Here is a 13,503-nt window from a genome sequence, read left to right on the forward strand (position 1 = left end):
GAGAAAACTATTCTATGGCATGAATAAACCTTATAACATTTGTGCGTACTACTTCAAATCCAGTTCCATCAAGGAATTTCTTTGACATTTGATTAAGTAAACTATACATTTTCTGGATTAGTTAATGGTTGAAACACTGGGATGCAGATGCACCAGAGACATACACTCTGCAAATCTAAAGGAACTGCCTTCTCTGTATGTATCACTTCCATGCACTCTTTTCAATATCACACACAAACATTTCCTCAGAACAGAGTGCTTTCTGTTGTGGCACACTGTGAAATGTTCTCTTTTAAGAAATTCCATCAAGCCAAGAACTTAAATGGGTAAAGGCCACTCTAAATAAGATTCTGAGCTAAACTGAAATTTGGATTTTTATTTTGTTTTCTTTGATTTGGCCAATTGCTATCAATTTATACTTTTTATTGATAATTTTGTGGGGTTTTTTTTGCTTTGGCTACTTTGGCTTTTTCATTTTGCTATGTTGTTGTTTTAATGATATGTTGTAGCCGCCTTTAGTTGTTTTACAAGTAAGGCGGAATACAAAATTTTAAAATAAAAAAATAATGATGAATACTTACAAGAAGCCTTCTTATTCTCATAAGGCCAAACAAGAACAGAAATAGGGGGTGCTCCTTTTGATAGTACAAGATATAAAATATTAGATTGTTATTCAGAAATATTTGTAGATGTAAAGTTCTCCATCTAAATTTTGTTTTTCGTATCTGCTGTAATTTTATCAACAGATATTATATTCACAGTTCTTGCTCCCATCTTACCTTAGATCTCAAGAACTAAACACAGCTGCCAAAGAACATCTTTCTTCCACAGATAGAGCTCTAAAAGTGAAACCCAGCTAGTACCTGATATCAGCTGACAGTAATGTAAAAAGGCAATAAATTTGATTCTTTTGTGCCTTTTTATTTAAAAAAGAGAGCATAAAAGGTCCCTATAAATGAATAGTAAAAATACTTAAAGAAGACAATCAATAAAGCTTTCAGATTATTTTATAAAAGGATGGATGAGCTGGGAAGTGTTTCAAAAGCACAAAAAATAAACTCCAATTTTGTACAGGATCAGAATAATGTTAATCAGAAACGGCAATCAATTAAATACTCCCAAACAATCCCCCCCCCCCCCCGTGTAGATATGTGGCTGTGATAGGCCTCAGTGGAAACAAACATTTTTGTACCACATAAAAAAGCCAGATTTTCTGTATGTTGATTACTTCCCTCAGTCATACTTCAAACAAACTCTCTCTTATGTGTAAAACAATTACTCTCTTTAGCTAACTCTTCAAAAAATAATACTTTTTGTGTTGTACTCTGCATGCTGCACTAACAAATAAGCTTAAGGTTATTGAAATTCCATTTACCTAGCATCATAAGATGTACTCAAGTTAGAATCATATGACAACAAACTGTTTGATTTCTTCTTGGGGAATAGACTGTGCCCTCTACATTAGTGAAGTATATTATTTAATACAAGTTAACCTCAGCACCTTGAAGAGTTGGCATCCAAATCATGGCCTCTTGAGCCAAGGAGGAATAAGAAGGGCTCTCTTCAAGTTAAGCAATGCAAATAAATTTACTTGAAGAGCTTGAAAGTGCCCCCTGTTCTCTCAAAAACTTATTTCAGTCTTCCTCAGTTCTAAGGGACACTCTTGGGCCCTTCTGGCAAGGAACAAGAGACTAAAAAGTGAACTTGGAACTCTCATATGAAATCCAAGTTATTTAAGGCACAGTGCCAGCCCCAAAGCAGGCATTTTGTTCCTCCATCACACTTACGTGCTGTCAGAAAATTGCTTTCAATTAAAGCCAATTGGCTAATCTGTTGTACTTTGTTTTCAAGAAAAAATTAAAAAATTGTCCTCAATGGATTCTTATATTGCCATGCGATCACATCTGCTCTGGGCTTTTAAAATCAAACTAACGTGAGAGAGGGGAAAATATCAACCTTCTTGTTATTTAGAAACATAATAATTTTGTCAGCGTATTTAAATAAAAATGTCATCAACGCTTAAGCACAACATTCAAAACTTGAATCAGAAAGTTCAGAGTTTTCTCCTGGAGTTTCCGATCAGTTTACAGTGGATGAAGCTCAAGTGCTGATTCAAATTCTCACACAGTTCAAGGTAGTATTACATCTGGGTTTCAACACAGCATTTCATTATCCTCTCATTGTTGTGGAGCTGTTGTGTCTTTACCCATCAACCAGTGTCGAAAATTATCTACCACGCTACTTACAAGTGATCTGGAGCTCTGCTTTGTAGGTGGCAGGAACTGTCGAACATTGGTTGGTGTTTCCTTTTCAATGGAATGTCGCCTCTGAGGTGGCTGTCTCCTCTCTGGCTGTGGTGTGGATGATATTGGCAAGAATTTCGGAGGCACTATAAATTCAATTAGCATCAATTAGTTCTAAGTAACAGTTTACTTTGCTAATAATCAGACATTTTCTTTTAAGAACAGGACCAATGACATCAAAGGAACCCAATCCTATTGTTCTACTCAGACTGTGGTGATGCTTTAATAAGTGGAACTGCATCAAGTGTTGAACACAATTTTCAGTGTATTTATTATGGTGGTAAATTTATAAAAACGATTCCAAGTCAGCTTCCAAGCCAAAATCTAATAAAATTCTTCTATATTTATTTTAACACCTTCACGGGAAGATAACAAAAATGTGAGCTAAGGTTTCTTTATAAACCACATACCTTTGTGTGAAATCAAGCCAGAGTGAGGCTAAACTATTTCCCCAACAATTCAGGAGGTTAGTTGACCTAATGATTTAACTCCCTTACTCAATCCACATCTAAACCACTACATTGCAACATTTCTTCACTACATCGGTGGTTGCTATAAAGATACAGCTTCAAATAATTAACATATGTACAATTGTACAGACTGTTAGCTGTATTTTCTAATATGGCTAAAATGATTTCTTGCTTCATTATACCCCATCCCTACAGATTCACATGACTACCAGTGGATTTTGCTACAGCAGGATTCTACAACTAATGAGTAGAAATATTCGGCATTGCTCCCTAGTAATCACAACCTCATCTGAAAGTGTGAAGAGCTTTTTTAAAAAAAGACCATGGAATTACAAAAGCATAATCCTCCCCTCTCCACAGGCATCACTCTTAATGTTTTGACCTCAAAAGAGCACATTTGTCGCTACCCCATAAATGAAAGGGCATATACCAACACAGCTGTTTTGATAGAGGTGATACACAAATGTGTTGCTCAAATACTCCTCATATGGCCAGTACAAATCTATAGAATCACAGGAGGCCATAAGGATTTCAGATGTTCAAGACTTAAAGGTTGATGCAAAGGTTGTCAAGTCAAATCAAGTAACCTTTATTGGCATCACATAAGAACATTCAGAATACATTCAGAATAGATAGGCCAGTATGATCTCGTCGCCTCCCCAACTGCACAGCAAAGGTTGTTAATAGATCCTGAAGTATCACACCTGTATTTTCCTTTAGACTGTTCCAGATCAGACTCCCTGGACTCCAGGACTTTCCTTTTTTTGCCAATTATTGTTATTTATTTTACAAATTATTTTACCAAATTAATTCAACTTAAAAGAATTTTCTACAACTGGTTTCCTGCTCTCCTTATGAGATATGTCTAAGATAGACCCATGTTGCTGTGTAAGTTTCCTTTAACTTAGTGAATTGGGTGTCCCTTGCTGGAGTCATCTGCTCCTAGAAGTTCCTACTGTACTGCACACTTTTTCAAAGGTTGGATTCTTACCCTTTTTCCCACATATGGTCTCTGGAAATGTATCTTCCATTTGGGAGGGAGAAATACTACTGCTGCTGGGTGATTTCTGTACATACTCCTCCTAGAAGAAAGAAAATAGGTCATTTAGATGTTCTTGTTGATCAATTGCTTCCACTTTAATAAGCAGACAACACCTACAATACTTTATTTAACAAGTTCCAATTAAAAGAAATGCTTTAGCATTTCTACTTTCCAGTTATTAGCAAATTTTTCATATGCCATGATCAGAGTTTTTATCAACACAAGGTACTGAAAAACACTAGTATATATAGTCATTGGATCACATTAATAAAAATATTGCTAGAAGACAACAGATTACAAAATCTTGTGGTTGTCCCCCCACCAACAGCTTTGCTCATGTACCTCTTTGCTCTGTTTCCATAAATTTTCTTATGTATATACTCAACAAATATTACTTATAAAGTATAACATGATTACTTAGCTGGTATTTCTACCCAATATAGCATTTTTCTTATTTCTTTAAATTGTATTGGTAATTTACTTTCAATTTATTATAACATGAAATTCAACCTAAGGTCTTATTTACATGATATACAATCCAAGCTGTATTCTCCTGGCTATAAGCATTGACTAAATCACTGTCCCCAGCCAGTAACAGGAGCTTTACATTTTTCTTTTATGGCATCTTCTTTCAAAAATGGAATTTCAAGTTAAATAAGCTATAGCCCAGAAATTACACTCAAGCCCTTTCACTGATTGCTGCTATTGTTTAAATACTTTATCACCAAATCATGACATGGCATGGTGGAAATTTGCACGTCCATATTCCAAAGCAAACTCACTTGATACACAAACAAAGATTTCTGTGCAGGTCATAACGTGGTTCACTTTGGAATCCAGATCCACAACAAATACTACAAGGTGGTTCAAGAGCTTCATTTTAACTTTTTTAAAAAAGGTACAAGCCATTCTGAGCAGCTACAAAGTACAGCTCCTGTTGCATGGATTAAAAATGGAGCTGCAAAGGCCCCCGGAACAATAGTTTGTGATTATGTGTCATCACTCTGAAGAAAATTATATGGCAGGGGGTGGGGATGACATGATTGTCTCTATGGGCTGAAACACACTTTTTTTAAAAAAAAAAGTGAAACTGGCATAAACCAAATTTGAACTATCTATCCATCTGTAATCAAGACTTCTATGTCAAAACTTTAGAGAAGAGAGCTGTAATTAATTCAGTTTCTGTTTAAGTTAAATAGGAGTTAACTTTAACTGAGACACTTCTTGTTAGCATTATATATAAACAGTGTTAAAACCTTGATGATTTTATCACAATGCATTTTGTAATAAAAATATTCTGGTACTGTAAGTTTGCCTGTTCCAACTCCTCAGTAGCTGAGGGTGGGGTGAGAAAGAGGTGAATGCTTCTGTTACAAGCATGCCTGACCTGGAAATTTTTATAGGCATCAGGAATGCTACCTGGCTTACTGGTGCATGGAAGTTTACCTGCTTGATGGCGCGTCTCCTTGCAATTGCCTCGTTAGCCAAACAAACTGAATCCCCATAGAACATCCCTTAAGTCGCCTGTTCAAGTATTGCTTTGACCTTGAGTCCTAGCAAAGGTTCACGGAAACCTACTTAGGTTTTGTTCACTAAATTTTAGAACTGGGTTGTGAATCTTAAAAAGAAATGTGGAAAACCTCACATTTTGTCAAGACTGATTCATTACTTGTTTTATTTAGGGGAGGGGATACAGCATTATAACCCAACTGGAAAGTATCACTGAATACAGACAAGAGCAAAAAGAAGGTTGAACTCTGATAGACCTGTGACAGATAGAAACTGTTATTCTACAAGAAATGCTATGTGCTGTTATTCAGCCTGAGCTTCCAGAATTTGGAAGGGCCATAAAGTTCCCTGGGACCAGAACAATCAGACAAAACCATGCCAGCACTCCCAAAGACACCAAACATGGACAGGCAAATATTGCAGTGCCTCCTCTTCACTCAGGAGTTTAAAGAATGTGCAGTGCTGGGCACAGGAATCACACGCAACTTATTGAAAGACACAGCCCAAAGTCTCTCCCGTCTCCACTCTAGTTCCTGAGCCACCAACCTTCAAGGGATGCAGGGCCACCAGCTTTGCTGAGAAGCCAGACACCTCCATATGATCATCATCTAACAGTGGCTATTCCACAAGGCAGAAGGGAAGAGAAGGGATATAGACCAGTTCATTGGCAGAACTGAGAGACCAATAACTTTGGCTACGCCTGTTCTTGAACTTCTTCTACCCCCCCCCCCCCAATGATTATTAGAGTAACTTGTAACTTAAACCTAAGTTTGCTTATTTCCTTCTCCCTTAGTCCTTTTCCTTTTTGTGTCATGTCTTTTTAGATTTTAAGCCTGGGGGCAGCAACTTGCTTGTATTGATCTCTAATTGCTCTGCAAACCTTTTCTGGCTTAAGGTAAGATTTAGAATTATTCAAAAAACAAATATATAATACCTTGAACAAAAAAAAGTCTGACAAAATAGAAATTAATCAACAAAAATGTAAATCCTGAAAAGAGGTTCAGACCAACCAGCACCTTACCTCTGAATCTGAGCTATCCAGTTCAGCCAAAGTGGGAGCTTTCAAAAGTCTCTTCCGTTGTACTGTCAACTTAGTAGCACCAATGCCATTCACCTTTGCTTCTGATGAAAAGCTGCCATTCTGACAGCTTTCTGAAAGATTTTTGGAGGCCTCTGGTGTTGATACATCTAGGGGGGGAAAGAGAAAAATTATTGTGGTGGCACAGTAGAAAAGTATACTCCACTTATACTGTACTTGTTTCTCACAGCGCAATTAATACTGAAGTTTCACAACTGTGAAATTTATCTCTTTTTTCTATAAAATTACAGACACTGGAGTGCAATGTGGATGTGATGCAACAGAAAAGCATTAGTGGATCTGAGGAGGAAGGGAAGCATGTGACTTTCACAAATGTACTTTCAAAAACCTGATCTCATTCAAATTATAAACTTATTTGTGTTTCTAGCAGATAACCCTTTGCTCAAAGTTCAATAAAACCAATAAAATGTTAAAACTTGGGGGGCACTTTTGCCCATGTGAACCCTCCTGTACCTCTACTAGACTTCAGTTGTGCTGAAAGGTACCTATGTCAGTAGAGCCCGAGACATCTTAATTCCAGGGTTGTGGGTTCCAGCCCAATGTTGGGCAAAATATTCCTGTGCAGGGGGTTGGATTATATAGCCCTCGTGGTCCTGTCCAATTCTATGATTCTATGACCTATTTTTCACTCTCTGCCCAAATGCATATTCTGAATCACACACACACACACACACACACTCCCTTCATGGGGTGAAGCAAGTGCCTACTGTCAGCTCCACATGGCCGGAGGGCAACAGGGAAGCAAACAAGATTGGCTACTAGGTGGGGAAGCCACCCCTGATACTTCTGCCCCCTGCCCAAGAATCCTTGAAAATCAAAAGACTTTGAGCTCCAGCAACTGCTCTGCAATTACAAACTAAAAAACTGAAGGTCTCCAACCTGGTGCACATGGGCACCAAGGAAGGCTTGGGAGGGAGTCAGGTTCATGATTTCTGTTTACGAAATATCCCAGGCCCTGATTGGATGGGTGTTGTAAATAATCTATTCCAATTATATAAATCTGTGCTTCTATTTTTAGAGGCAAATCTACTTTGATTTTGTGAAACTGTGGATAAACAAATCATCCATCCAATATTGCTAAAAATAGTTTTAGCATATCAGCAGCCAGCTACTTACACCTTGCAGAACCCAAAGGAAATTCACAAGGAAACATACACACAAACAGAAAATATAACAAAAAGAAAAGAAAAAAGCTCAAGGATAGCTTGAAATGCATTTTACCAGACTATTTTTTGGTCACACTTGTAAGTATTTTCCAACTGATATGTAGTTGGGAAAAAACATTTGTTTTTTACCTTTAAATAATTCTATTACCACTTAAGATATAGATTTTAAAAAACCAGGAGTCTTGTGGCACCTAACACATTTTTGTGGACAACAGCCAACAGATGCACGAAGGGAGCTAAGGGAGGAGGATTCTAAACAGTGAAGTGCAAGGAAAATGATATGCAGGTAAGTGCAGACTGTGATAGTTATGCTATTTCCACCATCCTTTGCTTTCCTTCAACTTCACTCTTTACATTCCTCTTCCCTGCCAAATGTGTGTATATACCGTATGTGTGTGCATACATGTGTGTGTGTGTGTGTATAGATAAACATACAGACACAACTGCAGGTAACATTTGATGAAGAGGACTAGTCTATGGAAGTTTATGGGGGATTGCTATGGGTTAGTTTTGTTCTTGTTCTTGTTTTTATTATGTGTTTTGTGTTTTTATTTTGTATTTTGTATTTTAATGCGGTGAACTGTCCAGAGAGCTTCTGACAAAGAGCATCAAACAAACAAACATAAAAATGAATTTGTTAGGTATTTAAGGTCCCACAAAACACTCTATTGTTTTTGCTGCAAGACACTTGTATCCCTCTGTCATATGATATATATCCCTACCGTTTCCCAGCTTTTAGTAATCTCAAGAGAATCAAGGCCACAATGTCTTCAGACCAGTAAAAAATAGAATAAAATATTGGAAGCAACTGCTTATAACCAATTTTCAGACTGAAAATAATTCAAACAGACGGTAAAGGGCAACTAACTTAAATTTACAGCAAAAAATACAGCTAGCTATTTGATCTCTCACACACCACAAAATTACTGTAAATACAGGGCTTTTAAAGGCTGTTTTTTGTCAGTATAAACTCTGAAATGATAATTAATTAATTCAATGCAGATTAATTTAGTCAGACAAATGGGAAGCAATAGCAGTTACTTCCAGTGTTAGTCAGCAATTCCAAGACAAACAGTAGCCTGGCTGCAGAATATACATTTCTCATCTTGCCAAGATGGAAAAATAGCTATCAAATATCACAGGCTACAATCTTTTTTGGAAAATGGCTAAGTTGGATCTCTTTATAGTGCAATCCTATACATATCTTCTCAAAAGTAAGTCCATTTGTTTTCACTGGGGCTTATTCCTAGATAGGTATGCAAGAGCCTTAATGCTATGACATTTTGTATCAGTGTCTACTACTAATGTGTAAAGAAAGATAATACAAACCAAAATGGAATTCACCTTTTCTTTCTAGGTACAGATTACTGTGCTTACCAAATGAATCAAAGAGAACATAAATTATATATGAACATGAGCAATCATGTACCCATATGCTGTTTGTGTTCAAGAGCAGCTTTCATTGGAAATGACAATTAGAATAGATGCTTAGGATTTTTAATATGCTGTTTGCCTAGATATGGGTACAATCTGGAGACGACAGAAAAATAAAAATAAGTCACAAGGTGACTTAGGGATTATCCAGACTTCCTCTTCCAGGCACAACTCTGGACTTTAAAGTGCTCTGTGTGCAGAAAACCTATTGTTGTTTGCCCCGATTCAGTGGTAAAATGCAGGTTTGGACACAGAGCTTTAAAGTGCTGACCTGTGCCTAGAAATGTGGCACAAAAGGAATTGTGGACGAGCCCTTAGATAAGAATGATTGTGTGGCTAGTCCATACTTAAACATGTTGCTAATTACAACTTGAAAAAGACAACTTCAAAGCTAGGGTTATGAATTTGACTTGTTTCAATAAACCATGATTTATGATTAACCACGTCAATGTAACCCCAGATGCTGCTAATCAAAATCAAAATTAAAAACAACTGATGTCCTCTGTGTGGCTATGCTGGAGTAGCAGTAGGGTGGCTGGGTGGAAAAGAGGACAGGGCACCAGCACTTCTAGAAGAGAGAATTTCATTATAGCTAAACCTGCTGGAATTCCTTCTTCTTGAAAAGGAAAATGTTATGGATAGTTGTAGCCCAGAGCTTCTACACCTTACCAAATTAATCTGTGGAGGACGGAAGCCTATTAGAGAAGAAAAGGAATTGGGATTAAAGAATAGGGTGACATAAATCTGTATATAAGAACATACAGATTTATGGTTGTATGTATGCTTTTTTTCATTTTTTCCCTTTTTTCCTTGATGTTGTCATTTTTTTATTTTGGTTATTTTATTGTCTGTGTTTGTTCATCAAGTAAGAAAACAAATAAAAAGCAAAATAAAAAACACACAAATTAATCTGTGGAAATGATGTTTGACAGATCTCCCTAGGCATAACTAGGTTCACGATCCTAGTCATGAAAACCTTTGTCCTGGTTTCTTTTGTCATTCTCCTTGATGACCAAGTAATTGATTATCAAGGAAATTAGAAGTCTCCTCTTTCAATAAACTGCACTAGATGGTGAGCAGGGCAGAAGTAGGGAGGACCATCTATTTCTTAGTTAACATAATGTCTTTGATCAAATCCACTTTCTTAGGAGAAATCCTAGTTCAGGTTACAGATAGGTAGCCGTGTTGGTCTGCCATAGTCAAAACAAAAAAAAATTCCTTCCAGAATCCTAGTTCAGGCCTTTTCATTTAAAGATAAAATTCCTGATTCAATTAAGTAGCTGAATACCAGGAATTGTGCACTGATATTAAAGAATCTGTTCCTAATCTTCTTAATTTCCATAAACAGCTTCCTCTGTAACCTCCCTGTTAGTATACAGTGGGTTCAGAGAATAAGAGTTATCGTTTCCTCTGAAAATAGTTCCCTGGTGGGATCTTTGTTAAATTATTAATTACTGAATCCTCTTTGCACAGCTGGTCGAAACATCAAGTAATTTATTTGAACCATTTCAAGATCAATTGAATAACTGCTTCAGCTTCAGACTTAAAAAGTATTTAATTTACAAGCTCTATGGAAGTGGATTTCCAGTTACATTTTGGGGGATCGGATAATCCAAGAATAGCTGGGTTAGGGGAACGATCCATCTCTCCCTTTCTTGTACCTCAGCTTTTCTATCTTCTAGTTAGAACCTGAATTCAAACCAAAATAAAATGGGCAGCACTTCACATACATAAATAAAATTGCATATAATATGAAATACACTCCCTGTCACCCTCTTTTACATAAAACCACTGAAATGCTCATCTTTAAAATAAGAAAGCAGCACTTTTAAGCTAAAAACAGAAACAAACAAAAAACCTTCCTCTCCCAACACTTCTGTCTAGCCAGCTGCTAAAACTGACCAGAAATATCAATTAGAAGGAATGTCTAAATTTAAGAGGCGAGGGAAATGTGAACAGCAAGCATGACCAATGTAGTAACATACTATGATTAAAGTTATTATGATTAAAGTCAGTGGCTCCATAGGCATCCCTATGTTCCTCTAACACACATTGGCACACACCAAGAGATGGAACAGGTCTTCTGGAGGAAACCAAGTATGACAGCAAAGGCTTAAAGCAACACCTTCCTGGAGGGAAAATGTCAGAAACCTGAGGGAACTGTAGTGGTTACAGGGTGGGAGACAACTCTCAGATGGGAGAACTGGATGGACTCACTTTCCTTCCTGTTGTACCCACTCACTAGTTCACACAAATTCAATAAAAGGTGGCTAGCATGCACCACCTCCCCTTTCTGGTGACAAAGACAGCCTCATGGAAGGTTTGATGGGCCATGAGATTTGATTCCCTATCCATAGTGCTTCCTCCCCAAAAAACATTCCAATTTATACAAGGGAGATTTCATAATAAAAATCAGTATAACCAGTATAACCAGGCTGTGAAGTATAACCAGGCTGTGAAAATTACACAGCCACATATGTTTTTGGCTAGTGGCTTGTCCACTGTTGAAGGACTAATGTAGAGTTGTGGTTCTGTGGCAACCTGTTGGAAGTATAAATAAAACAGGGGCCTTTTTAAACCAATGATCCTTGTTCCATCTGCATGTGCAGACTAATCTTCATGCCCTTGATCTTCCCAAGAGTCTATCTGATAGTTGACACACTTTGGTGTCACCTTCAACAACAGGATTATGAAGAGCAGCTGCAACTCTTTTCAGCTCTTGATAGAGATGAGACCTTCCATTACTTAAAGCCTTCTTATTTACTCAGTCCTCTTTACTCAAAACACTGACCTCTACTGCTGCTCAGACCATCTCAAAATGCTTCTTCATCCACATGTCCACTCTGACTTTAAGCCCTTGTTTCCTGTTACAACCCTTCCCCCAGTTCTACCAATCTTCTGCACTTTATTTCCTTCCCTTCCTTTCTTGCCCCCTACTCTCAGTTTTAAGACAGTAAGCTCCTTGTAGGTAGAGACTTGGCTGTTCTTTACAAATGAAACTCTAAGGTGTCACGTATAGCAATGGTACTGCATAAACCAGAGGTGTGCAACCTTTTTGGGTCCATGGCTCCTTGACCAACTACATTCTTTCTGTGGCACCCCGTATGGCTCAGGAGCCCAGTTATGCCACCCTTGCCTGCAAAGCTGGCAGCCACTCACCACTTTTTGAACACCCCCCTTGTGGAGTGTTCATCAGCCTCCTCTCTTCTCCCGTCTCCTTGGGAGTCCTCTGGGCAGCTGCAGCTACCATCACTGGTCTCTGAGCTGCTCCTCCTGCCCCAAAGAGATATGCCTCCTCTCACTGCCCCACAGGGGCCTGAGAAGCACCCCCTGGCCAGCCCCAGAGGCACCATTTGCCTGGAGAGATTGTAGCCAGGGCTGCTGCAACAAACAGCTGTGCAAGCCTTTGGGAGGCAGAAACATGAGAGGGCATCAGAGGTAGGAGGGAGGCAAAGAAGAACAGAGACCAGTGTTGCACATGGCACCCCTGATTATCATTCAAGGCACCCCAGGTTGCCATGGCACACAGGTTGAAAACCACCGGCATAAGCGATTAATAATGATAGTGATGAAAATAACAGAGCCTAATTCAAAAACAAAAACTATACTTAAACTATTTGGACAAACATTGTAAAAAATAATACAAATAAGACTACTGCTCTCCTTTTTGAGGGATTCCCTATTTGTAAACATCAAATCATCAGACAAAACAAGCAGGTAAGTTGATGATGATGAAAGCACCAATTAACATGGAAGCAAATGAAAATATCCATTTTTAAACAATTGAATAAAACACACACATACAGCAACACAGTTAAAGAAAACTCCTGAATACAGCCTATTCTTCCTTAATCCAAAATCATCATAACTGAAGCTTGTGCTGATCATGTGCTAGCCCGCTTCTATCCACAAACTCCTCAATTTGCTCCCCAAAAGCACAACTCAGAGGAAGGTTCAGAATTCAGACGATAAAGTACCAACATCACATTTCTGTGTGATGCACATGCCTGCCTGTATAAAACTTTTAAAACAGAAACGGAAAAGCAAAAGCTCTTTAGATAATATTCAAATCCAAAGCATGGTTAAAATCTGTAACATGTTAAATAGTAAATCTGCAGCATATTAATGTATTAGTGTGAAAGGTTATGGGTTAGATCCAACATATTACAAGTGGGTGTCCATTTGTGCAACAGGATTTCACCTCCCTTTCCTCCCCACAGCAGCCCCTCTGGAGCAGATTTTGGGGGCATGCAGGGGGGCTGAAATGGGGAGAAGAGAAACACAAAGCATTGTTGCGCAAGCAGGCAGATATCACTGGATGTCACCCTGTTTAATGTAGCACATATAATTTTAGTAACAGAAAAAAGAGAGTACAGTGGTACCTCTGGTTACGAACTTAATTCATTCTGGAGGTCCGTTCTTAACCTGTGGTACCACTTTAGCTAATGGGGCCTCCTGCTGCTGCTGCTGCGCCACCAGT

At 38.1% G+C, this 13,503-nt stretch overlaps 1 protein-coding gene across 6 annotated transcripts in view; it reads right to left on the reverse strand.

The window, feature by feature from the left end:
* SPIRE1 (spire type actin nucleation factor 1) overlaps positions 1–13,503 on the reverse strand; it is an 81,678-nt gene that overhangs the window by 14,900 nt on the left and 53,275 nt on the right. For 4 of the 6 annotated variants that reach the window (XM_083746786.1, XM_083746784.1, XM_083746785.1 and 1 more), the window contains 3 exons: positions 6,346–6,512; positions 3,765–3,855; positions 2,247–2,389 (listed from right to left, as the gene is read on the reverse strand). In XM_083746786.1, the coding sequence (XP_083602912.1) occupies positions 2,247–2,389; positions 3,765–3,855; positions 6,346–6,512 (401 nt within the window). Of the gene's footprint in view, positions 1–581; positions 636–2,246; positions 2,390–3,764; positions 3,856–6,345; positions 6,513–13,503 lie in introns of all 6 variants that reach the window. The other 2 variants (XM_083746782.1, XM_083746781.1) reach the window with 1 other exon arrangement.

This window comes from Podarcis gaigeae, assembly GCF_964106915.1.
Source record: "Podarcis gaigeae genome assembly, chromosome: 7".
Lineage (NCBI taxonomy): Eukaryota > Metazoa > Chordata > Lepidosauria > Squamata > Lacertidae > Podarcis > Podarcis gaigeae.